The 27,500-nt window shown below is 46.1% G+C and overlaps 1 protein-coding gene across 5 annotated transcripts in view; it reads left to right on the forward strand.

The window, feature by feature from the left end:
- LOC115547090 (proline-rich protein 12) overlaps positions 1-27,500 on the forward strand; it is a 37,851-nt gene that overhangs the window by 846 nt on the left and 9,505 nt on the right. The window contains exons 1-5 of one of the 5 annotated variants that reach the window (XM_030361070.1): positions 7,421-7,808; positions 23,794-24,012; positions 26,399-26,453; positions 26,714-26,795; positions 26,990-27,429. In XM_030361070.1, the coding sequence (XP_030216930.1) occupies positions 23,876-24,012; positions 26,399-26,453; positions 26,714-26,795; positions 26,990-27,429 (714 nt within the window). In that variant the 5' untranslated portion in view covers positions 7,421-7,808; positions 23,794-23,875. The other 4 variants (XM_030361077.1, XM_030361062.1, XM_030361082.1 and 1 more) reach the window with 4 other exon arrangements.

Here is a 27,500-nt window from a genome sequence, read left to right on the forward strand (position 1 = left end):
CTTTAATGTGTCAATGCTCAATCATTAATCCGCATATTTTGGCCTTAGGGGCGTGGGTGGCATGGGGTAAAGGCTACAGCACTGCCTGCTGGATTGATTCTGACATCATAAATCATGAACCGACTCTTTATCAGAAACCAATGAAGTCATTTCAGATCGTTGCTCAGTCTAGTCATATGGTAAAGATGAGTGTGCGGATGCAATTTATTATTTCCTTTTCATTTTCCAAACATTACATTCCATCACATGGCCCTCACTATCTTCAATCAACCAAGAATGTTTTGAATTAATAATAATAATAATAATAAATGAAATGTATATAGCGCTTAATATGGTACTCTAAGACGCTTAATTAGTATTTTGAATAGTTTTTGTTGCCTTTGTAAAGTATTCAGTCACCCAGGGGTCTGGTTCAGTATATCTACCGGTCTCACCTGTACATCTTACTAGATTTCACTGTGATGGGGGGCCGTGTGTGGGTGTGAGTACAGACCTTTACTGCAGGCTCCGTGCATGTAGATGAATGAAATCCACTTGCAATGCAGTGGGTGTTACCGCCTCCACTGTGCGTGTGTGTGTGTGTGTGTGTGTGTGCGTGTGTGTGTAAGTATACGTGTGTGTGTGTATGTATGAGTTCAAGCAAACTGCATGGTTATTGTAAATGTGTGCGTGTGTGTATGTGTCTGTTTGTGTGTAAAAGAGTGGGTGTTTGTGTCCATATATGCATGTGGGTGCTTGTGTGTATAAGCATGTATAAATGTGTCTAAGAGTGAGTGTGGGTGTTTGTGTTAAGTGTCCAAACGTGTGTGTGTGTGTGTGTGTGTGTGTGTGTGTGTGTGTGTGTGTGTGTGTGTGTGTGTGTGTGTGTGTGTGTGTGTGTGTGTGTGTGTGTGTGTGTGTGTGTGTGTGTGTGAATACATCCCCTCACTACAATCAGTGTGTTGACTCCAGCTGGAGGGTCACCCTGGAGGTTGGTCCTCCCCTGCTCAGCGATGCCCTGAATTGAGTCCAGCTTGGGCCGGTCCTTAACAGTGGTCGGCATGTCAGTGCACACACACGAGGGAGGGGCGGCGGGCGGGACGAGAGTTTAAAGCTTATTCATTTGATTCACCACTTGCTCTGTTCTCCTATGATCTGTGTTGGCTAGCAGCACGGGAACCCCACTTCAGTGTGTTACCCTCCCACTGGCCTCGGCGGGCCCCTGGCACGTTCTCCACAAGCCTCCCTTTAGTGTTTAGTAGGAGAGATGTTGGGATGCTTAAAACGCAACGGCCAACTCATCAGGGCTGCACAGCACCCGAGGAGCCGGAATCCCGAACGCGCTTGTGTTCCCGGCCCCCGTGTCCTACACACAGCCCCCCCGTCCCGGTACACATCCTCTTGTGGGGGCGGTGGCTCTGTCTGTATAGTGCACGAAATCCATCCTGATGTTGCATGTAGTCACCGTGTCATGCGTGTCGGAGGGGTGGCGTGGCGTCGACGGGGCGAACACGAGCAGCGGGGTAGGAGAGGGCTGTTGAATTGTCAGCTGGTCCCCACCGGGCAGAGATTACATCCCTGGTTCTGCTGATTCACCCCAGGGGACAGAAGTTGAGCGGTTGCTCTCATCCAAGCATCCCACCCTCTCTCTTCCTCTCTCTCTCTCTCTCTCTCTCTCTGTCTCTCTCTCTCTTTCTCTCTCTCTCTCTCTCTCTCTCTCTCTCTCTCTCTCTCTCTCTCTCTCTCTCTCTCTCTCTCTCTCTCTCTCTCTCTCTCTCTCTCTCTCTCTCTCTCTCTCTCTCTCTCTCTCTCTCTCCCCCCACCTTCCACCTTCTATCACATTCAGCCCTCCTGCCTCCATCTCTTACAGAGACGAGCAACACGCTCTCTGGGGTATACACTCATACGCCTGGACCCAAGTGTGTTTGATCTCTCTCTCTCTCTCTCTCTCTCTCTCTCTCTCTCTCTCTCTCTCTCTCTCTCTCTCTCTCTCTCTCTCTCTCTCTCTCTCTCTCTCTCTCCCTCTCTCTTCTATTTTCCTTCTCTCTGTGCCCCCCCCTCTATCTATGTGTCTCTATCTATATCTGCGTCACTCTCCCCCCACACTCCCTTTGACTGTTAACACATGGGCAACAAACATAAATTGAAGTATATATACCTTTACATATGTGAGTGTGTGTATTCTACACACACACACACACACACACACACACACACACACACACACACACACACACACACACACACACACACACACACACACACACACACGCACTCTCTCTCTTATGTGCCAGACGAAGAGAAGTGCATTGAGTGTTTTGTTATGGCCTCCACTTGCAGTTTTCTAAACCATTAAATGTTCTGGGGGGTTCAAGCTGAGTTTGTTGTTTGTAGGTCACATGGTATTGCTCATGGACCCGGAAAGATGTCATTGTGCTCGGGAATGGCTACACGTGTCTTCATATACATTACCCTGGGTTCCTGGGAAGTGTCTATGAAGCGAGGGAATGTGGATGTGCGACGTTAGACTGGTCTTTCCCTTGTTAGTGGATCTCACAATTTTCATGTGTGTGCATTATTTAGTTTTGCGTGTGTGTGCGTGTGTGTTTGGCTTGTCTTGTGTGTTTGATTGTGTGTGTGTACGTGCGTTTCTTTTTTTAATGTATATTTATGAATGTTACATGCAAGTATGTGAGTGCTTCTACTTATTCTGGATGTGTATTATACTGTGTGGTCCTTCAGAGAGCCTTGTGTCTGGGCTTAGCGTGCTGGACCTCAGCCGGGTGGGTTGGCCCTGCAGCATCAGAGCCATGGACCTGGGACCAACACACCAACAGACTCAGGGCTCCACAACCCAACGTCTGTCTGACTTGTCTTCAATTATTAACACTGTGCATAGGGCTAGTACAGAGAGGGGCCAAGTAGGGCGGAAGAATGTATCCACATATTATCTTAAGCGCAATATGGTCATGTGCAACTTTCACAGAAGCATAATAAAGAAGGGTAAATGTGTGACCAAACACTGTTATAAACTAAGGACTGTATTGCTGCAGGGAGACCCTGACCTATCGATATGGTTCTCCAGATGTTAGAAAAAACGTGTCCCCAACAATTGTCACTTCTTTCAGTAACAATGAAAATTGTAATGCAAAAATTATCATTCACCCTAATCGTGAATAATTTCTCAATCGTAATATGTGCTGTGATAATCGCAATATGATTGTTTTTTTTACCATATCGGGCAGCCTTAATGTCAATGACAGTATACAAAGAACTTCATCATATAGGTAGTAGTCAGAGCAAGTGCAAGTATTATTTAAGGACATGTTCAGTGATTCATATATAGATAGATAAAGATCCACGACGGAAGGAAGGAAGGAAGACAGAGCAGAAGCCATGCTCAACCGCAAAGGTACACCAGTCACGTGTCTTCATAGAAAAAGATCAATCGTTTGATTGGTCTAGATAGGACAGGGACAGTGAGCATTTAATGCATTTGCCAAATGTATGGTGGGTATAAACATGGGTTAAGATTAAGATGAATATTAGGTCGAAAACCCCCCCTTTGTAAGAATGTTGCATGTTTGTATGAAATAAGTAACAGTAAAAAAACTGATAATACAACTAGAGCTGTGTTGAAAATTCGATTTTCCGATTTTTAATCGATTCGCATATTAATGACCGATTATCGATTCGTACGTCCAAAGATCGATTTTTTTAATTTAATTTATTTTTAATTTTTTTAATTTTATAAGTTAAAAATGTATATTCATGGGATTCCCCTGAACACTTAGGGTGCTGCATATTCTTGAAAACAAATCTTGAGTGTGGTTTTAGAACAGATTTGAACATGCTCATATAGACGCCATTCAGTGCTTTTACAGTTTAAAATGTTCTGTTCTTATGTTCGCACTTTAAAGAAAAATGCTCAACGTTTACATTTTATCCTTCCAGTTTCAGTACTTCTCAGTTTATTAAGTGTGAGCAGTTTTAAAATAAAAATGCTTTTGGTAGCAACCGCTTTTGGGTGAATTCTTAATTATTTTCAAGCATAATAATAATGCACTGGTTAGTGTCCCAGTAGGAATCCACTGTTGCAGATATAGTCACCTCAATGATGTCCTCCATTTATTGTCCTGAATTATCTTTCTTGAAGGTAGATTGACCCTTAACCTTTTCATCAGTCTTCCAGCCATCAGTAACTACCAATACTTGTAAGATTTACTGTTTAATATTGATATAATACTAGTTTTAATATGTTGCTTCTCTACACAGTCATGAAGTAAAGGAAACGGTTCAAATACATTTTTCATTTTAAATAACATTAACCCCCGGATCGAATCGAAATCGGATCGAATCGGAAATCAGATCAAAATCGGATCGAATCGGATGGAATCTGAGAAAATCGGAAAAAATCGATTCTGAAACTTAAAAATCGGAATCGAATCGATTCTTGAAATTTGAATCGAAACCCAGCTCTAAATACAACATAGAGCAACAGAAAGAGAGTACCTGAGTAACGTCTGTCAAAATGTTCAAAGAACCAGACCAAGCATTTGATTGGCTGTGAGTTGAGAACCGCCTTCGGAAACCCCCAAGCGACTGTACGATTTGTCCCACATTTCTACTTATTTCTCTCATTGTTGGAGTCTGGATTGTTTGCATGGTATGCAATACACAACACAAATTACGGCTGAAATCTCCGGCATCATCATCAACAGTGCAAGGGCAAACTTAAATAAAAGCTTTGGAAGCATTTGCACACATTTGGGTACATATTTGGGGTACACATCCATCATTACCTTCATCTCAACTGCCTGTGAGAAAAGCATGAGGATATTTCTCTTCAGGACACAGCAGGGAGACAAAATTATCCCTCTGAGCTTGAAATCTTAGTTTAAAGCACTAAGAAACATCGGAAATGATCCCTTACATGTGAGATGCTAAAATGTAACCAGTCGATAGATTCCGTCTCTTCAATCCAGCAGTACACACTCCAGGGCTTTCGGAGCTGCACTAACAGCTTGGTGTGTAGAATCTGGGGTCACATTATTTTTTGCACCCTTGCCAGATGATGATTTCACACACTTGTTAGCACGGGCACTACGTACAAGTGTCCCCTACCAACACACACGCGCGCACACACACACACACACACACACACACACACACACACACACACACACACACACACACACACACACACACACACACACACACACACACACACACACACACACACACACACACACACACACACACACACACACACACACACACACACACAGCCACTCGCACGCACACACTCATTCTCTCACCTGATTCTCGTATGTATTTTTATCGTTTTAATGAATTCAAAGGTGGGGTTCACTATTATCTACGTCCACGAGCACAGAATACGGTTTGTATTTACGTTTTCAAGTTGTTTATACAGTTATTTCAGTACTGAATGAGTATTTTGACCTCTTTCCTGCAGTCACATTGAATTAGATCACATAACATTACATCCCTTTCCAATACATTCCATTAGAGTTGATGTCCCCCAGGAGATAATGTAATTCTACAAGATGGCATCAAAAATTGCATTGCGGTTCAACATAATGCCATTTTCAATGGACTTCCTGATTTATGTTACCACTGTCATGTATATAATATAATCATAATAATGAGTGCAACCAGTATGGCAGATAACATGTCTGCTAACAATGTTGCTCTCACACATTGATAACAGTCTGCAAGACATCTTCCTATTGGACAAGCCAGCCATGTGGGCGTGCTACAGAACCAGAAGCCCGTGAAACTATTGGCACGTTTAGTTGCCTTGTTGACTAGAAAGTTTCATGAATATTAATTTGCCGTAATTCACATACCATGCTTCCTTCATTTTGTGTAGTTTTGGCCTAAAAAGTCACTGAAAGCTGAGAATGATTCTCAGCTTGTGGCGTCCACCTAAAAATACACTCTGAGAATACCTTACATTAAACTGTGCTTTTTGTCCTGACCTTAATGTCAGTACAATATCCATGGATTTCTTATATGCAACGGCACGGGTAGAACACAGAGATTGGTTTATGTGCACGTCTACAGACAAAATAGAAAGTATGGTTTTTTACACACATGAGTGGCAAACACTGCACATCCACGTCTACCTCCGTCGGTTCCTCTCTTCATTATGACTAAGACATTGTACTATCCGTTTACGATACACATTCATATTCCGCCCATATCTCCTCCAGTCAGAACATGCGTCAGGAGCTTGTGTAAGTCTCGCTAAGATAACCTTTAGCACCGCTGGCGGATTCTCGATTCCTCCGGCATACAGTTGTGGGTCAGGCTGGATCAAACTCCCCCCCAGAAGAGCACCAAGATGCAGTCACAGTTTCTGCACTGTTGATTTATTCATAGAGGACATTGTTTCTTAACCCATTTTGCGGTTGTGTGTTTAAAGGAGAGATAAGGAATCTATTGGTGGGCCTGGGACCATCTATTGCTATTGATCATGTACTAAACAAGTAAGCATGGGTGAAGATAATGATTACGATTCCGTCAGATATACCTACTGGAAGAACACAGAATGTTTGTATCAAATTATCTGTAAAACCCCTCAAATTATATAAAAGATTAATAATTCTGCAAGTTGCGGATTACATTGATGATACATTTCCATATTCATGTATTAATAATTTTAAAGCACACTTTTGAAGCAAACGCATAAACACACTTAAAAAATACAAACATATAGATGCACATATGGATAAACACAAGCCATATCCGGTCGTGATGTCTGGAAGCGATGGGAGATGCAGGGCGAGGAGAGGGGAGTGCTGTGGTGGGGCCCCCCAGGGAGGGGCAGATCCTGTATTGATTGGTTTGGTAAGAGAATCCTCGCTCTGTAGTCGCGCTGCTTAATAAGACTTGCTCGAGGGGAGCCCATCATTTCGGCCGGGCTCCACTCCAGAGACGGCACTCAGCCTTTAAGGGGATCTTTCACACCAAAGCATCAACTGCTACAAGATCCGTTTAGACCATGTCATCGCCGGCACTGTTTAACAACCCTTAATGTTGGGAGGAGGTAGGGGGGGGGGGGGGGGGGGGGGGGGGGGGGATAAGCTTGATTTGTCTTTGTTAACACATCTTTTTATAAAAAAACATTCATCACCAATGTTGTTAGGCCTAAAAAATTTTTTTGTTTGGTTCCGGTTTCCGACCGACCCTGTCAATTTATGTGCGACCCAAATTATTTTTTGAGCTTTATAAAAAAAAAAAAAAAAAAAGATTTGATGCAAACTATAATTACGTTTTGGTACAGCACCTCTTCATTCTGTACAAGGATGAGCGAATTTTCTCGTTTTTAAATGAAAACAACCTACCTATCATTCGCTGCCGCTGGAAAAAATAAAATAAAAAAATAAAATTAATTCCCTACCTACCCATGACCTCAACTGACAACCAACAGGAACCAAACTTTTTTTTTTTTTAGGCCTTATCTGACTGCCTCTTCTTGTCGTGTTGTGTTCTTGCATGGTGTATAGGGGTTCAACATCCTGTGTGCGTGTGTGTGTGTGTGCGTGTGTGTGTTTGTCACAGTATATATGGATATGTGGTTTGTGTTTTGGCACAGGTATATGTGCACCGACAGTGTGCTTGCACTGACAGTATCTTTGTTGTTAAACGTTGAGGGAGGCAATGAAGCTATTTTGGGAGGCAGCAGAAAGAGCCACAACTGAGGCTGAACGACGACGTGAGCGTGACATCCTGAGTGTGTTTCACTGCCCTCATTGGATGTACCTGTGCAGGATATTAACCTGAGACAAAACAGCGTACGATAGGTATGGGATTCGATCTTTCCGGATGGAATTGCATTGTGCTAAAGTGACATGTGACACTTTAGCCGGCATTGTGTCAGCGCGTGGCGGGCAGCAGGAACGTGATATTATTGGTTAAAATATTGAGCCTGCCAGTGCCGATGAGTTCACATCACTATTAGAATAACCAAAGTAGATAGATTTTGCAAATTTAAAACAAAATAAGTAACAAACGTATTTCATTTGGCATTGTATAAACGTTTGACGATTATAACGAAATGATGTGACATGTTCATTTTATAGTGTATAGTGTATATCTTTCATTAAATGTAATCATCGATATGATGTAAAAGAAATTTGGTGGGATATTGATATTGTAAGTGATCGTGATCTCCACTGTAATAATATTGCTGAATATGGAATTTAATTATTCCGATTCATCTTATTTTTGGCTGTTTTTTGTATCATTAAAACTTTGTTATTTATATATTCACCCCTTCATGAAAAAGCTTTGTTCCTGAGAACGTATCTCTCTTAGCCTGTGACTCTCTCACTGTCTCTCTTTGTCATGCAAATACATTCTCACTCAAACACATTGATGTACATGTTCTCTTGTTGTTGTTGTTTCTACTCTTTTGACCCTCCGTCAAAACACACACTCACTCTCTTCTTCATAGTTAACCAGGTAGTGAACTATTATCACTGTTACTATTTAGTAGTTCAGCAGACACTCCAAACACACTTAAACTGAACACTTCCAGACACAGCTCATTAAGGAGAAGGCAGAACAGGATTCCTAAAGGACAGACTTCTAGTTTGAGATCAAACCCAGGAGCTTTCAGATAGAACTATCCATCGCCCTCTCCTGCCCCCGTTAGTCCGGTTGCCTTAATACTCGTGTACCTTCACTTAGTTCATAAAGCCACCTCTTGTGTCTGTCCGTTGCCATCTGATCAATAGTGGACGCAGGAGTCAGCAGTGGGGCTCTAAAGCGATCTCTGCTAACCCACTTAACAATACCGTACACCTACACAATTAAAATAAGGTCCTGCTGTCTATTAACCCGATGACACGGCTGTACAGGAATCAATCTGGTGGCAAACATGCGTATCACAGGAAAGGAGGATGGACCCCTGAATATGTAGCCTTTCTTATGATCGCCTTGTGTAAAAATCAGTAAAAATGTTATGTGACTTTCGCTAGTTTTTTTCTTGAAGTTGCTGTCTTGCGCCAGTCTCAGCTCTTTTATGTGGTGGCAAGGTTTCAGCTCTGTGTGCTTCATCGGATTTGCATGAACATCGGAATCAGTATAGCGTAGCACTTCGGCAGGCTTGAAACAGTCATCACTGACTGGTCTTGTGTGAATGCGATGGGTGGGGTATCAGTGTATGAGAGCAAGGCGGCCCAGGAGCCCGTCGGTAGGCCTATAGGAGATGCGGCCACGCGGGACTCTCTAAATCAACGCCACTTCGCCCTGGGCGGGACTTTACGTCCTACGTCATGCATGTGTGCGCGTAGCCGTCACTCACGATGGGTGTGCATGTGAGAAAGGTTTTGGCTTTTAGTGTCTATGGGTTGGTAATAACGGTTCTGATGATTTTTCTGATGGAAAAGTGGTCTTTTATTTCCGTAATCTTTGTTCAGTGAACGCATACACCCGTTTGTTAGTTAGGAGTTAAACAAAATGCAATCTCTTTGTTTACAGGTACCAACGACCAACCGATGATTGGGGGTTCGATTCCCTAGTGATGCAAGGTTTTTTCTTTCATTTTGGACTGCACACACATTGCGAGTGACGGATACACGCACAATGTACACACATCACTGTCTTCACAATTTCTAGGCAACCGAAGTTTAAAGATTGTCAAGTGGTTAACTCTTGAATCGCATGTACTAAGACCTGATGGGTTAGTGGTCAGAGAACAACTCATTAACGCGGGGATAAGGGGTTCGATTCCTTAATGAAGCTAGCTTTTTTCTTTCATATTGGACTGGATGTTTGTATGCCATTTTGCGTAACTTGTAGTTTATGATGAAGAAATGTTACTGGGGTTAAGGTTAGGGTAACGGTAAGGGTAAGACACAAAGTGTTTTTGCAACACAATATTTCTTACAATAACAAAGTCCAACGTTTTGATGACTCCAGTAGGAAACTTAAGATACCTAGAGAAATGCGTGAGTGCTCACAAAACATCAACAAGTCAGCAGTGTGGTACAGGGTGATCATTTCTGATATACAGTACAAAAGCTGAAACTATTAGCCAGGAGTGGGAAAGATGCAGACGCAGACGTGGGAAGCAATAAGACACACCAACACACAGTTGCCTGTTGCAAAATGGTTCAGAGTTTAATAGAAATAGTTAGGGTTAGCTGTTATGGCGTTATCTGGTATGGCTATAGTCGAATGTTAGCTTAGTTCGTGATGTCTCGTCATGTTAATCGCTAGTAATAGTAAGTCATTTGTAGAAATATAGCCTATCATCACAGACTGTAGGAATGTCACCCACCCTCCATCGCGTACGACATGACGCTCGTAATCCTGTAGTGCAAGGGAGTTCGTGCACAGATCCCTGAGACAAACGGCTACGCTCAAACATGCACACCCATAGCGAGTGACGTAGGACGTAAAGTCCCGCCCAGGGCGAAGTGGCGTCGATTTAGAGAGTCCCGTGGCCACGCAGAGAAATTGCATCAAAAGCTAGCATGATAATTAATCTAAACAGAGGAACCCGGATCCTCCATTAAAAGGCATCCACATGTGTGTTCTATCTCTCTCTTGCTCTTTCTCTCTTGCTCTCTCCCTCCTCGCTCTTGCTCTCTTTCTCTCTCTTTCTCTCTCTCTCCCTCTCTCTCTCGCTGTGCTCTTTCTCTTTACACTCATTTATACTCTCTTCCCTACTTTCTCTCTCTCTCGATTTCTCTCTCTCTTTTTCCCTCTCTCTCTCTCTCTCTCATCTCCATCCTCTCCCCCCATGGTTGTGTGAAGGACTGCCAGAAGGAGGGAGGGAGGGAGGGGGGGGGAGGAGAGAGAGAGAGAGAGAGAGAGAGAGAGAGAGAGAGAGAGAGAGAGAGAGAGAGAGAGAGAGAGAGAGAGAGAGAGAGAGAGAGAGAGGAGAGAGAGAGAGAGAGAGAGAGAGAGAGAGAGAGGGAGGGAGAGAATGTGGGTTAACGTCTCTGAATTCACCTGGGGTAATGGCTTTTCCATAAGCCCGCCATTGTTGAGGTTGACCCGGCTTTTAAGAGGGGAATCAAATCGATGGCTTCACTCTGTAGGGCCGGGCGGTGCCGCCGAGCCAGTGCCGGTCTGCGCCGCCGCGATAAGCTCTCGGCTCAACGGGCACCAACCACTCTGGAAATAGAACCTTCCGTCGCATTAGACACAGGTTCCCCAGCAGCACTCTGAGGCAGGTGTTAAACGTGAGACCACGCAAAAAACTATTTGTGTGTGTGTGTGTGTCTGTGTGGGGGTGTGTGGTTGTGTGGGTGGGTTCCGATTTCGGTTGGGTTTCGGTGCTTGGTACTTAGCATTTGAGGTTTTCACTCCCTCATGTACTGTCGTCAGACGCACGACCGTACTCTCATCTGCTTCCTCTTCCTTTCCGGCAAATCTGGGGTCGTTTGCAGCAGCACAACCGCGCAGTTGATGCAAGCTGAGCGTCAGCGCTGCCGGTGCATGTATGGTTTGCTCATCGGGATGTCTGCGACTGCTTCTGCAAGCTAGCAGTTGTGAGTGTGACTCACCCTGGAACCGGGAGGTGTGCTACAGCTTCCTGCACTGACATACACTATGCACTCGTCTTCACAGCGCACCCCCCGTGTCTCTCTTGCTCAGTGTCTCACTCTCTTCCTCTCTCTCTCTCTCTCTCTCTCTCACTCACTCACTCACTCACTCACTCACTCACTCACTCACTCACTCACTCACTCACTCACTCACTCACTCACTCACTCACTCACTCACTCACTCACTCACTCACTCACTCACTCACTCACTCACTCACTCACTCACTCTCTCTCTTGCTCTCAATGTCTTCCTCTCTATCTTGCGGTCTCTTGCTTGTTCCTGCTCTCGCTCTCTTGTGCACTCTCTCTCTCTACATTCTGTCCTACTCAATCTCTTTCCTGCTCTCTCTATCCCTTTGTGCTCTCTCTCTCTCTCTCTCTCTCTCTCTCTCTCTCTCTCTCTCTCTCTCTCTCTCTCTCTCTCTCTCTCTCTCTCTCTCTCTCTCTCTCTCTCTCTCTCTCTCTCTCTCTCTCTCTCTCTCCCTGTCTCTCTGTATATGCATACATTGCTTGCTCACAGACACAAATAAACACACAGATCACCAGCCTCATGGCAGGGGATGGATGTGTGTTGTATGTAAAGTGCTGACATGAGAGGGCTGGGATCACATCAAGTACTGGCCGCCCGATCCCATATGAAACCCCTGGGGAACGCTTTGGTTCGTTCATAGCTCCTCCCTGGTTTACAGATGAAGGTGTGTAGGGGGTATAGGATGATCTGTGTGTGTGTGTGTGTGTGTGTGTGTGTGTGTGTGTGTGTGTGTGTGTGTGTGTGTGTGTGTGTGTGTGTGTGTGTGTGTGTGTGTGTGTGTGTGTGTGTGTGTGTGTGTGTGTGTGAGAGTTGGCGTGGGTGTATATCTGGTGGCGTGTGCCTGTGCATGTGTGGGTGTTGTTGTATGGTACTCATTTGTAGTGTTGGCCTTTTTTGCAGAGGCCATAGCTGATGAAAAGAGCCACTAAGGCCTACTGTGTCTCCCGGTGAAGGAATGGCACTCACTGTTAACATGTATCACTTGTGCATATGCCTGGTTGTTTGACCTCAGGGAAATAAGGCCAGCAGCACACTGGAATGGGCTGCTGTTGACTCTTCCAGCCTCCCAGGTGCTGGGAAAGGCTTACGGCTCAACTGTACAAAGGAAATAGGGCCGTCCAATGTGGATTAACACAGTTTTCCTGTCCATTGTGGGGGACATCGATGTGGTAATGTTGATCATTTTATACCCTTGTCACATACTAATTAAGTTAAAATCATTTAATTGCCAGCTATAAATGCAGTTCTAATTTGAATCTGTGTTTTTTCTGATCTCCAGGCTTCCTATTCAATAGTTAAGTTTGCGTCACTAAAGTAAAGGAAACCAGAAATTGGCTTCCTGATCAACAGCTTAGCCTTGTGTAGTCACTGCTCAGTGACATTTTTATGAAGTATTAGGATAACACTGTATTTATTTCTCCTTACACTTGTTGTTTGGTTAATTTCATACATTTGGAAAAACTGTTTAGTATTCGTTGGCTGGATAACGATCTTCGCTGGAGCGGTCTCTGTTTTAATATGCAGATTGCATCAGCAGTGGCGAGGTTCATTGTTAAATTAGAGTGCAACGATGCACTGTTTGCCTCCTTTTTTTTTGGACACGGCAAAGGATTAAGAGTTTAGAGCCAGACTCTCGAGTGATTTTGGTTGTATTCCCCGGTGCCTGCTCCATTAGTGGAATCAGATGGAGGGTGCAGAGCTAGAGGACCCCCCCCGGCTGACCTGCCTCTGGCCTCTATTGACCGCAGCACTGGGGACAATAAAGACCACCGCCATAAAGGAGGAAATTGCCCAATAGTAATTAAAAGACCAGCCCAATATTGAGCATCACAACATCATATCTGATTCGGAAGACTACCTTGTGGCCACAAGCCTTCGACGACATGTGCCGTCATATTTCCCTCACAAATATTTCATTTTTTGCTGTTGAAACCTATTTTATACAATATATGGTTGAGATCATGCTTTCTTGTATGCATAAGGTTAAAATGTTTATTGTGATATTTAATTTTGCAGAAACTAAAGAGCTAATAATGCAATGCAATCCATGTATGAACATTGCTCTATGATGAGGATTGCTGGATGAAACGATAATGAAGTTGAATGAACCAAATGGCATATCTTCTTCTCTTTACTGTGCTCTTGGACTCCGCGTCCCATGGTCTATGTCTTCCTCGTGTGGCCAGGCTGCACAGTTCCTCCCTGGGCAGGCCATTGTCCTGCTGTGCCGCATGTCTGCAGTCCTAACCGAGTGATCGTCTGGCACGCGGACCCCACGCGTAGGCACACACACACACACACTCAGACACACACGTACACAGGCACTCAGCTGGGGCCACACCCACCCCTGTCTCTTATTGAGGTAAAGTGAGTGCAGCAGGCAGTTATGAATAATTGAGTTTTCTGGCTCTGTACAGAAATAGCAATCTCCCCATACAAGTGTGAAAACACGACTCACTACTGGGAACCGGTGGGCACACACACACACACACACACACACACACACACACACACACACACACACACACACACACACACACACACACACACACACACACACACACACACACACACACGCGCACACACGCACACGCACGCACACACACAAACACACATAAACACACACACTTTCCATTTTGTAATAAATCTGCATAAAATCTCTACCGGTCTAAAGGTTTTGGTTTTTGGTGTGTGTGTGTTTGCAATGGCTGCTCACGTATATGTGTATGAGTGCTTTTCCGACCTATATTACACACGGCTCTTATCATTAAGTCATCGGCCCCACTGAGGGGATGTGTGAGGGCTATTTTTAGCCCCCAGCTGGACCGCGCTTATTTAGATGATCATCGTTGTTGTCCACTTTTCTTCTCTTTCTTCCTGAGATCTCGCAGAAGACCGAGCGGCCTTACGTCGGCTTAATTTGAATCGAGGACGTATCATGCATGCATAAATACATATCTAGCTATATATAGCTACACATATTCCCCAGTGTTGAAGGACTCCCTAGGGAGCCAGCACAGCGATGTCTGTGAAAAAATGACAAAGCTGAAGGAGCTGAATCAGTGGGAAAGACTCTGACAGCCAGACCCCGGGAGCGGCGGCGTGCGGAGAGCGCCCCGACGCAGAGCGCCACGGCCGCCGCCGCCGCCCTGTGACAGCAGGACCGGCGCTGAATTAGTTTGCCTTTGTTGCGGCCCGACGGAGGGTATGATCACGCCGTCACGTGTCACCGTGCGCCCCAGGACGGTGTCTCGTACCGCACGGGACAGAGATGAGACCGCATCGTACGTCAATGTGAAAGGGCGCATAGTAGATGTGTACGGTAAGGTGTGTGTGTGTGTGTGTGTGTGTGTGTGTGTGTGTGTGTGTGTGTGTGTGTGTGTGTGTGTGTGTGTGTGTGTGTGTGTGTGTGTGTGTGTGTGTGTGTGTGTGTGTGTGTGTGTGTGTGTCATTTGTTAAACGGTAAGGAGAGGCGAGAGGGGAGCCAGCCAGCCACGGACAGCTGTCGGTTTCTGGGAGCTCAGAGCCCCGCACTGTGTGGGACAGATTAAACAGAAATCCGACTGATCCAACGCACGCACGCACACATACACACACACACACACACACACACACACACACACACACACACACACACTCTCCCTCTCACACACACACGCACGCACGCACATACCTGCAGGTTTCTTTGTGGGACTCCTGCGTATGGCCACGTTTGTGTGGTCCAGTTTGGGGCGGGACAGGAGAGTGTCCCGGTCCATGCAGCCTCTGGACAGACATCAGTCCTCACAGCTGACGAGGCTGGTGGTGGTGGACATGAACGTAGGAGGAGATGGAGGAAGAGGAAGAGAGGAGCAGCCTTGACAAGTAGGGGGAGTTAATATGGGTCAGCTCAGCAGGGAATCCACTTGTTCAATGGCTCCCGCTGCCGTCACCCGTTGTGATTGGCCAGCAAAATGCTCACGGTGACAAGGCAGGATGCTAGAGACATGCAGCGAGGAAAGAACCAAGATATTGCAAAAGTCACATTGTTAAAGTCATTGCGTGTGTGTGTATGCAGGCACACTTTGAGAGAGAGAGAGAGAGAGAGAGAGAGAGAGAGAGAGAGAGAGAGAGAGAGAGAGAGAGAGAGAGAGAGAGAGAGAGAGAGAGAGAGAGAGAGAGAGAGAGAGAGAGAGAGAGAGAGAGAGAGAGAGAGAGAGAGAGAGAGAGAGAGAGAGAGAAAACAGCATCTTCAATTTAGCATTGACATAAATTTAGATTTTAATATTCCCTAAACTATATCATCTTTATTGTATTCCACATAACAACAGATATTGTAATGCATATATCCCCATGAATAATGGATTATTCACAACCTTGAATATCCCACCATGTCACGCGGCGATGGTGTAGTTGACCTGGATGGCTGTGTCTGCATATTTCCTCTCTGGGTGTGTCAGAGATGTGCAGCAAGCCAGACCTTGGTTGCCCTCCGCGGCTCGTCTGAGTCTCTTCTCTGAGCTCTGAGTCGGCAGGGTCAAGTCTCTTTTGTGGGGGGGGGGGGGAGGGGGGGAATCGCTGCTAATCTGCTGTTTGCAGACACTGCCAAAGCTGAGCGGGGAACCAAAAAAAAAGAACACAAAAAATTTGCAGGGCACCAAATCTCCTTGGATCGCTCGCAATCCTGTTTAGATGTTTTGCTACATCGCAGCAGAGCGCTTGATGATTGTTTGAGTTGTTCTTTTGCACTTTTTTGATTGTTCCTTCTTGTGAGTGTGTCTCTCTCTCTCTCTCTCTCTCTCTCCTCTCTCTCTCTCTCTCTCTCTCTCTCTCTCTCTCTCTCTCTCCTCTCTCTCTCTCTCTCTCTCTCTCTCTCTCTCTCTCTCTCTCTCTCTCTCTCTCTCTTTTTCTTTCTCTCTCTCTCTCTTCCACCCCTCTCTCTCTCTCACACAGTTTTTTCCCAGTGCCGGATGTGGGGAATACTGAGGGTTCTTCCAAATTGGCATGCAGATGAATAATGCATCTAAAGCAAAGACGCCCGGCTCTTGGTATATCTGTCTGTCACACCCTCTGTGAGTTTGAATGTGTGTGTGTGTGTGTGCGTGTGTGCGTGTGCTTGCCTCTGTGTCACATCACTTGCGTTCAATGAAGAGAGGAGTTTGACTACAGAGATGCTGGTGACACACAGTCGCACACCTTCGTCTTCACACGGCTCTCCAGCGCAGAGTCATTAGCTCTGCTCCTAGTGGGTGGAAATGAGTCGCCGGCGGCATGGAGACGCGCGCGCCACCTTAGCATTGTAGCTGGTAACTTGCAGAATGCCGCCGCCATGTTACGGAGTGCTGCTTGTTGATTGGTCGTGCCACTGGGTGTGCATGCATAATGCATTTGAAGGATTTGGATTTGATTTGATACTCTATTTATTCGATGCTTTGATTTTTATTCTGTGCTACTGTGTGTGTGTGTGTTTGTGTGTGGTGCGCATATGCATTTGATGGTGTGTGCGCATATGCATGGGATGCGTGTGTGTGTGTGTGTGTGTGTGTCGTGTATGTGTGTCGTGTATCTGAGATGAAGTGCAAATGTGGGCGTGTGTGTGTGTGTGTGTGTGTGTGTGTGTGTGTGTGCATCATATCAGCGTATGGGCAGTGGATACTTCTTAGTGCGGGTTGTTATTCCCAAACTGCCATGTTGTAAAAAAAAATGCTGCGCCGTCTGGAACAAGAATCTAGCTGTAGCATCATCATTAAAGTAATGAGCAGCAAGTTAGCGCAGAACTCAACCATAAACAGAGGAACGGGTTGGTAAGAGAGAATATGAGCGAGAGGCAGCAGAGAGGAAGACATCCTCCTCATGAAAGAGGAGAACCAGAAAATACTGGAGAAGGAGGGAGACGGAGAGGCAGAAGGGAGACAAGGGGAAAAGATGGAGAGAAAATGAGAGCAAGAGAGCAAGAGTTGCTTAATCCCATTCTATTGAATCCTATTAAATCCTGAATGTTGCTTCCGTCTCATTCTGGTTAATTAAGGTGACTCAACTGAGATGGAAGAAAGGGTACTGGCTTTGCTGGTGTGTGGGATCAGCACATTAAGTGTTGTATACGTGGCTTGTGTCGGCACTTTGAACACTTTGAACACTTTGAAGAGGGAGAAGACCAGCACAAGCCGGGGCTCTGTACTCCTTCACTCGCATGGTCACGAGCCTAATCCTAAAAACCTTGCACGCTGTGGATACACTCACACACATACAGACACACACACACACACACATACAGCGACACACACACATACCGACACACACATACATACACTGTCACACACACTTAAAGACAAACAAACACGTCCACGGACACACACTCGTACAGACACCCCCCCCCCCCCCACACACACACACCCTGACACACACACACTCACACGCACGCACACACACACACACACACACACACACACACACACACACACACACACACACACACACACACACACACACACACACTAACGCAAAAACACAGTGTTAAAGGATTTTGAAGTTTTCTCAAAAAGTCCCAAAACATAACACACACATATCACACATATCCCCCTCCCCCCATTCACCCTCTCCGTCAGTAGTTTCACTTGCAGCCGCTCAACCTGTGGCGTGGCGGCATTTAGTCAGAGGGTTTCCGGGGCTGCAGAACCCAGCCCTGCGACAGCGGATGATGCAAGACGGTGAAACGGAGCAGTGAGTGGTGCACTGAGACAAGGCGGGCCGGCCAGCTTCTGAGGGCGTCAGAGCCCCCCCCGGGGTCAGGTCAGGGAGACGCTCTGAACAAACACAAGGGGCTCCCCGACGCCGTCTCAGACGAGCAGCGAAGCGCCGCTCTGTCTTCACATCCTTCCCTTTGTTGAGCCGTTTGAGATCGACGCCGTTTTTAACCACAAAAGTAGGCTAACAACGCGGACGTTGTTGTATCAGTTGCATCAGGAAACGTTGGGATCCCCCAGCTGACAATCTACCCATTTTTTTTATTAAACCTTGAAGGTGGTTGTGTTCAAACAAGCAAGCATATTATGGGGATGTTTGTTTTTAAAAGATACAAAGAAGAAACTTTGTATTCCAACGATATGGGAGGTGTGTGTGTGTGTGTGTGTGTTGGGTCCGCCTATGGGACTAAAAACAAACAGAATGAGCTAGCTTTAAAAATTTAAAATGTGCCCCGTGTTCTTTAGTCTCTTTGAAATTTGGATGTGTCGTATCCCCAAAAGATCATCATACAGCCTTACATAACGTAACGTTATACAACCAACCAATGTTGCAAAGAGTTCCGAGCGGGTGTGCGATTTCCTAGTCATTCGACTTTTTGTAAAAAAAACCTGATGATTCAGGACAGAAGTTGAGCGTGAATAAAATAAATTCCCATAGTGGACACTATTCACCTCATCTTTGGCTTTCTGCGAGCCTGGCCAGGGTCGGATTCGGTCAGAGGATGGCCCCCAGGCTCAATATTTGAAGTGGTATTGGATATCATTATCCATGGTACTGGAGTGTGTTTACGGGTGTAGCGGCGCAGTTTAGAGATGGCAGGTCACTGCCACCGGCCCAAGAGGATGCTAGTTCTGTAGTGCAATGTGCTGCGCTCTGTCCATTCTCCTCCCCACCACCTCTCTGTCTTATAAATATATATATATGTCTCTCTTCCCCTCTCTCAATCGTCTCCTTCATCTGCCCATCAGTCAGTGTTGTTATGCACGGGCCAACGTGGTGCATTCCCATGGGCAGAGATTAGGGCGGACAAGATGTGATTATTTTTTAACCTCTGGGCCTCAGATCAACTTGCCCTGACAGCGCTCTGAAGACACGTGCACGTCCTCTTCCCTCTTTCATCTTTCCTCCCCTCCCTCCCTCGCCGCACTCCCTTTCTCTCGCTGGCTATCCTGCCTTCAGTCGGTTTCCTCTATTTTATCGCTCTTTCTTTTATCTGCCCAACTTTTGCCAGCTTTGTTTTTCCACGCCGGTCTCATCTTATCTCCACTTATTCCCGCTATCTGAGATTGTGTGTGCGCTGCTGCAGAATGTCCACACTGCGTGATGAACTGGTTTTCAGGTGATGTTGCGGCGGGAGAACAGACAACTGTTTAACCGAATCTCAGACACACACACACACACACACACAATGGGCATATCAGCTGTGTTTGCTGCTGCCTGCAGTACATTGACTAAAGTGAAATGGAATTGACAGAGACACTCGCTTTGTTTACCTAAGATTCGGTATTCTGCACTAAAATGTTATTGGTGTGGAGTCAGGGACAAGCTGCGCTTGTATTTCAGTCATCATTGTTTATGGGCTATGTGTGTATTTACTGTGTAGTGGAGTGTTTTCGCGATTTTCTTCTAGTAGCCTATTACTGCTTACTATTTTGTGGTTCCCAACATTTGGTGTAATAATGCCAGTTCTCTCAACACTCCATGGTTGACATAGCAACACAAAACGTCTCATTTGCTTAAAGGCCTGTTCTGTATAGTGGATCCCCCTATGCCATGTGAAATGATCTAGATGAAGAAGAAGAAAGAGAAACTGGTTCCATTTTGTTCCATTTTGGCCAGGTCCGCTACTCTGGCACAGCAGGAGCAGTGTAGAAACGGTTGTAATTGTAGCTGTCCAGTGTAAGCTCCTTAATAAAAATATGCTGTTCTGTGGCTTCTGGGAATCCCTCCTAAGAACAGCCAAAGCCTTCCTACTTTTTAGAGGCATTCTGTTTGGTGGTGGCTAGGGTTTAGTTTTTAGCATCACACTTGTTAATATTTTTTGTATAGTAACCTACTGCCTGTATTCAAAATGTGTGTTCCCTACACGCAGAGCAGACACATGCAATCACACACAGATACATTTTCACACACACACACACACACACACACACACACACACACACACACACACACACACACACACACACACACACACACACACACACACACACACACACACACACACACACACACACACACACACACACACCGTTAGCAGTGCACGGCTCTGCTGCATGCATCCTCCCCCATAGCGTTCTGCTCAGCTCTCTTTCTTCTGCTTTTAATTTGACCTCATTATCTTCATATCTGCCAGAGTTATCGGCAGGCAGCAGGCTTATTGTTAGCAATCGCGGTGGAGGCAACAGGAGCACCAGCAGTAAGGCAGGTTGGTGTGGAGGCTATGGTTGCAGTAGGAGGAGTGGAGGCAGTGTGGAAATAAAAAAAAACATTTTGGATAGGAACACCTCAGGAAAAAAACGTTGACCAAAATTCATTGTTTGCTTCATGGCAGCATTGGTAAGATATCTATTCGTATTTGTGTTATGGTCATACAGGTTGTCTGGGTTTGCATTTCCCCTTCCTAACGTTTAGCTGTAACCACGATCCTCCATATTCTATCCTCCATACATATCCCTCCTCTGAATATTTCAGTATGTAGAGAAATAGTTGTCTCATGACCTCCTTCTCATCCACCCAATCCCTCTTTTCTTATGCCTCCTCTCCTCCTCCGCCTCCTCTGCAACATCCTCCCAGTCTTCCCCGGCAGTTACCCTCTCTCTCTCTCTCTCTCTCTCTCTCTCTCTCTCTCTCTCTCTCTCGCCCATTCTCTCTCTCATCTTCCTGACATCATGCACTTTCTCCCGTCGCAGTTGTTCCCTCCCTCCTCCCTCTTCTCCTTTCGTTTTTTTTCCCCCAACCTCCCCCCCCCCCCACCCTCCCCCCCTAAACTCCCCCTGGTCTCTGCTGGAGTGGGAGCGCTTCATTTTTCTCAACATCGCTCCGCGCATCCCATGTTTTTTTTCCCCCCTCTTTCTTCCATGTTGCTCTCGCTCCTTTTGGTTGTCGTCTCCCCCTACTCCCCTTCTGTCTGTTTTTCACCCCCCCCCCCCCCACCCTACTGTCGTTTCTTCCTCCCGCTCTGTGTTCTCCCTCCTCAGCCTTCCCTTCAGGCTTCCCCCGTCTCTTTCATTCTCCAGGTTACATTCTCTTCCCTCCCCACACAGCATTAGTCTGCCTGCTTGTTTCCCCATCCTGTCTGTCGATCATTCTGTCTGCCTGTGTGTGCGTGTGCATCATTCTGTCTGCCTGTGTGTGTGTGTGCATCATTCTGTCTGCCTGTGTGTGCGTGTGCATCCGTCTGTCTGCCTGTGTGTGTGATGGAGTGGAGGGCCGCTGTGCTGCTGCAAATCCATTGGTTGTGCCTCGTCCACCGTTTCTGCAGGGTCAGGCAGAGAGAGATTGGGCGAGAGAGAGAGGGAGAGTCAGCAAGAGAGAGAGAGAGAGAGGGGGAGAGAGAGAGAGAGAGAGAGAGAGAGGGGGGGAGAGAGGGAGGGAGAGAGAGAGAGGGGGGGAGAGAGAGAGGGGGAGAGAGAGAAGGGGGGAGAGAGAAGGGGAGACAGAGAAGGGGAGAGAGAGAGAGAGAGAGAGAGAGAGAGAGAAGGGATGAGTATAGAGAGAAGAAGCACAAGAGAGAGAGAGAGAGAGAAGAAAAGACAGAAAGAAAGAGTGTGGGGATGAAGAGAGAGATGTGGTGGGTGGGTATCAGGAGGATGGGAGTCAGAGAGGCAACAAAGAAAAGAGGACAGGAAAAAAAAGGACTCACAGTTTTATCTCTAAGAAACAGAAAGCTACAGCCAGATCCTCTGGTGGTATATTCCAATTCATCTCTCTCTCTCTCTCTCTCTCTCTCTCTCTCTCTCTCTCTCTCTCTCTCTCTCTCTCTCTCTCTCTCTCTCTCTCTCTCCCCCAAATTGACACATTCAAGCCCCTCTCTTTGCATTTCCCTCCATGCTCTTTTGTCAGTCTATAAACCTGGCGCTCTCCGTTTACACTAATCCAATGCTCTTGTTATTTTGGGTTTCCTTTCTGTTTTTTCTGAAGTAGTAATCAATGATTGTATGGCATCAGCGCTTGCTAACGTCCATGAAACAATCAAGCATCCTTATTTCGGTCATGTGCTGACTTCTATCGGAAATATAATACAATACGATTTACGTTAATTCAAGCGTAGCGCACAGAATTTGAATTTTTTTGCCATTGCCTGCTACACACTAGTTCTTTCTCATGCATGTTTAAGTATGGAACCGACGGTGACCCAAACCAATGGTTGTTAAAGTTCTGAACAGAAACAGACCTGATGGAGTGATTTAATGTCTGAATTGGCTGCCTTCATACAAAAGATGCTGGCAGATGTACAGCTAATTTATCCCAATTACTTTCCTTTAGCATACAGAGGAACCAGAAGCTCATACCCATTGCTGTAAGCAGGCTTTGAAAAGCAGCCAGCTGTGTGGATAAGACCGTCGAAAGTCTGGTTCTATAGAATGGCGTTGCGATCATTTTCCAACAGCAATCTAAATTAGCGTCTGTGTTTCAGATGATCCTGCAACCATAATAATTAACAAGGTCACTTCTTGCATAGATGAAGCTATACGTTAATTACGTTTGCGTGTGTGTGTGTGTGTGTGGCTGGATGTGTGTGTTGTAGTTTGTGTGCAAAATTAAATTCCGTCCTCATTTTCTGCCATTATATTACAAAATGAAACACCATTGATTCACTGTGCTTGCAAGGACGTGGCAATGTAGTGGAGTAAAATAGGTATAGTTATTTAAACAATCATTACACCACCAACTACTCCACCACCACCCCCATCACCACTAGCATCAACATCCACACCCCAGTCACCACCACCACAACCAACAGATTTAACTTAGCCTCAGAAATACACTAGTCGTTAGAAAGAACAGATTAAATGATTTGGTATTTTTACATTTGCTTTGTGATGTGTGCTATTTTCTGTGTTTTGTCCTCTGGGAGGGCTCAAAATAGAATAGAACTGATATGTCACTGAGAGACAGTGACAAAGAGCCAGAGGCAAACACACACGTGGATAAAATAAAAAATAAAAACACAGACTCATGTACACACACACATGCACATGCAATCACACACAGATACATTTTCGCACACACACACACACACACGCGTACACACACACACGCACACGCACACACACACGTACACACCCACACACAAACATGCATGCATCTCCAGTGCCAGCCCGGACTCTCCACCTGATAGGGTTTATGGCTTCCATGTGTTAATACTTTATTTCACTTTCTCTCTCTCTCTTCTGTTCCATCGTCCGTGTGTGTGTGTGTGTGTGTGTGTGTGTGTGTGTGTGTACGTACGCGTGTGCATTCTTTTCCCAGAGCACACAAGTCTGTGTGTGTGTGAGTGAGTGTAGGTTTTTTCTGTCTTTGGCGTGGGCACTGTGGTTCCGCTGTGGCTGTCATGAGCACGGGGGATAGCCACGGGTCCAGCTTGGACGACCCCCCCTACAGCAAGGTGCTGATGCTGGGCGCCATCGCGGCCGCCTCCGCCTTCGTGGTCACCATCTTCATCGTCCTGGTCTGCGTGGGATGCCAAAGGTGAGCAGGCCTATGAATTGCAAATAATCACCTGATTTGTTCGGAAAATAACTTGACATTGTTTCTCTTTTTATTGGTTGTTCTTGCTCGCAGTTCCTTTAAACATTTCCCTCACATTCACAGGGCTGTGATTATTTTATTTTGCACCCACATCTTTTATTTTTTTCTTCTTCCTCCTCCTCCTCCTCCTCCTCCTCTCTGTTTTCTCGTCATTCCTTCTCATCTCTCTTATCGTCTCGCTCTCGCCAGAGTGGCAGTAATGAATGAATAGCTGGGAGCTTCAGATGATCTGATGAGATGCTGAGTAGAGACAGTCAAAGGGAGGGGTGTACAGGGCAGGCCAGCGCTACAGCAGACAAAGTATATAGGTACAAGCCCGAGGTTCAAATGAGACCAAAGCAGATGATGAACTCATCTTTATTAATTAATTAATTAATTAATTAATTAATTAAAAAAGAAAACACTTCCTGGCGACCAATGACAGGTCTGCAACTTTGTTGCCATGGGACACACAAATAAGGGTGTAGAAAAATGTCACAGCAGCTCTAATCTTGGAATTAGTAGTGGTACTATGTTAGAGCAAAACATGTTCCAGATAATAAACTGAAGAAAACTCTTCTGCGTGAGTGGATGAAGCTTTCAGAAGGAGATTTAAATAAATGGATCTGCAGTGGTGGGTCTACACAGTGTTACTTTGAAACATCAGAAGCTTTATAGTTGTATTGAAACCTCAGAGGTTTTAGAGTTGAATTGAAACTTCAGAAGCCTTATCGTTGAATTGAAACCTCAGAAGATTCAGCGCTGGCCGGGTTTGTGTTTGCAAATTACGTACTTACTGAACCCTGCATCACTCAACATGATTGTTCGAAACAAATAGGAAATGGAAGATGGTGAAACGCCCCGTTTACCCAGATTTGAGTCTGTCATCTGACTTTAGATTATTAATCTTGAATCTTGATTTGTAACACAACAGCAGCTAACGTCATACAAATGGGACCACAGGAAATGTAGAAAGAAGGTTAACTTGATCCTTGCTAAACCTTAGCGTTGGGTTGTGCAGAGGAGCACCTGAACACTGAAAAGTAATGTATACAAACACAGCGCATGCTGGATAGTATTACCTCCCTACAATGTTATTGTGAAGCCTTCCTCGCTAGGGAGCAATTCCAACCAATCACAAGGTCCCTGAGCTAGGAGAGCGTTAAAAACAACCTGTAAGATGACCCGGGTTATATAGGCTGCGTGCATCACCTGCTCAACCGTGTAACGTAGCTGATTTGATTGCGTTGTCTCCAGAAATGCATGGTGCGTGTGTGTGTGTGTGTGTGTGTGTGTGTGTGTGTGTGTGTGTGTGTGTGTGTGTGTGTGTGTGTGTGTGTGTGTGTGTGTTTGTGCATGTATGCTCAGTGGCTAACAAATGAAACAATGTCTTCCCATGTATGAGATTCAGGATCAACTTCTGCCACCCTGCAGTAAATTTGATAAAATTAGAGTGTTGGAGCAACAACATCACACCCTCAGTGGTGAGCTGAGAAACACACACATACACACACAGACACACACAAACATGAACACTCATCCAAGTACAGATACCACGCACACACATAAAACACAAACAGAAACACACCCATGCACACACATACATTACACACACACACCCATCCATCCCGTGCAAATACGACTCACACTCATACACACACAGAGACACAAACACACACACACACACACACACAATAATAATACCAAGCACTCACACACACATACACACACACACCAACGTACAGATACAACCCACACTCTTACACACACACACCAATGTAAAGATATAACACACACTCATACACGCAAAAACACGTCTACAACATATCAGCAGTTCTCTTTTGTTGCATCATCTCAAGGGAGATCCGGTGATGCATCACAGCGCTGTAGAGCATGAGACAAATTTGAGAACAATCTCGGCGTCAAGTAACCACATGGAAATTGGAATAATTTTCTTTGTTCTACAAATGTTGCTGTGGGTAACATTGTGGGAAATAAAGTGAAAGTTCCTTGTCTTGAAGGGCAAACATCTTGTTCGCCTCTGCAGAGAACTGAGTCACACTCTGAGTTATCAAGCAAGGTCCCCTGTGCCCTTACCACCGTTGACACTGATTGTATCTATCTTTTCCCTCTGTGTTGGTGTCCTCCTACTCACTCACTCGCTTTCCCTCGCTTTCTCTCTCCCACCACTATCTCTCTGTTGCACTCCTCTCTCTCTCTCTCTCTCTCTCTCTCTCTCTCTCTCTCTCTCTCTCTCTCTCTCTCTCTCTCTCTTTCTCTTTCTCTTTCTCTTTCTCTTTCTCTTTTTCTCTGTCTCTGTCTCTCTGTCTCTCCCTCCTCTCCCAAGGAAGGGCAAGAGCAAGCACCCGCCTGCCGGAGAGAAGGGGACTTCTGTCAATTTGGTGAGCGATGTCTTCATTTTGATTGCAATCTTCCTCCCTTTCTTTGTCTTTCTTTGACTGCCTGCCTCGGTTTTTCCCCCTCTCTCCGTCTCTCTATCCGTCTGCGTCTCTCTGTTACTATTTCTCTCTCTCTTTCTCTATCTCTCTACTCCCCCACCCCCAATATCAATCTTGTACATTCTGAAGCGTTTGTGCGTGTGTGTGTGTGTGTGTGTGCGTGCCTGGTCCATGTATTAAACACCTGTACCTGTGTGTCACAGCAGGGCACCCTCCGCCACCCCAAACTCAACTCCATGAGTAAATCCGACACCCGGCTGCACGAGATCAATCGTTATGGCAACGGTGAGTGCTATGTAGCGGCGCACACACACACACACACACACACACACACACACACACACACACACACACACACACACACACACACACACACCACGTCACACAGCCGGCACACGGGTCCACCGTTTGCACCATCACCATCAGCGAATCAACACCGCCCTTACTGGATCCAATCTGTCTTCCGCCCTTCCTTTCAGGAGTCCCAAAGAACCGTCCGGCCAGCATGGACCTGCTGCTGCTCCACACCCAGCGCTCCCCCAGCGACCTGCGGCCCTCCCCCAGCCGCCAGCTGCCCCAGATCCCCACCAGCCGCAGCCCCAGCCCCAGGGGAGGGGCCCTGAGGGACGAGGGGGACGTCGAGGGGGGAGGAGGAGGGGGAGGAGGAAGAGGAGGAGGAGGAGGAGGAGGAGGGGAGATGAGAGATCACACCTACACGGAGGTGGGCATACGGAGCAACCCCGCCCCGAGCCGTTGCCTGGACGACGGCCTATACGAGACCGTGGCCGTCCGGGAGGGAGACGCCGACCCCAAGATGCCCCCGGCGCCGCCCCCCACGTCTGCCAACACCCCGGCCGCCGTCAGGGCGGCCCAGAGCCCCCCCAACCACGCCAACGGAGGGCGGGACGGGAATGGCAACGTATGTGTTGATTAGTGCACTTAGGGTTTGAATGTCATTGAATCGTTTGCCTAGGAAGGCAGACATTAGGA

This window comes from Gadus morhua, chromosome 1 (genome assembly GCF_902167405.1).
Source record: "Gadus morhua chromosome 1, gadMor3.0, whole genome shotgun sequence".
NCBI lineage: Eukaryota > Metazoa > Chordata > Actinopteri > Gadiformes > Gadidae > Gadus > Gadus morhua.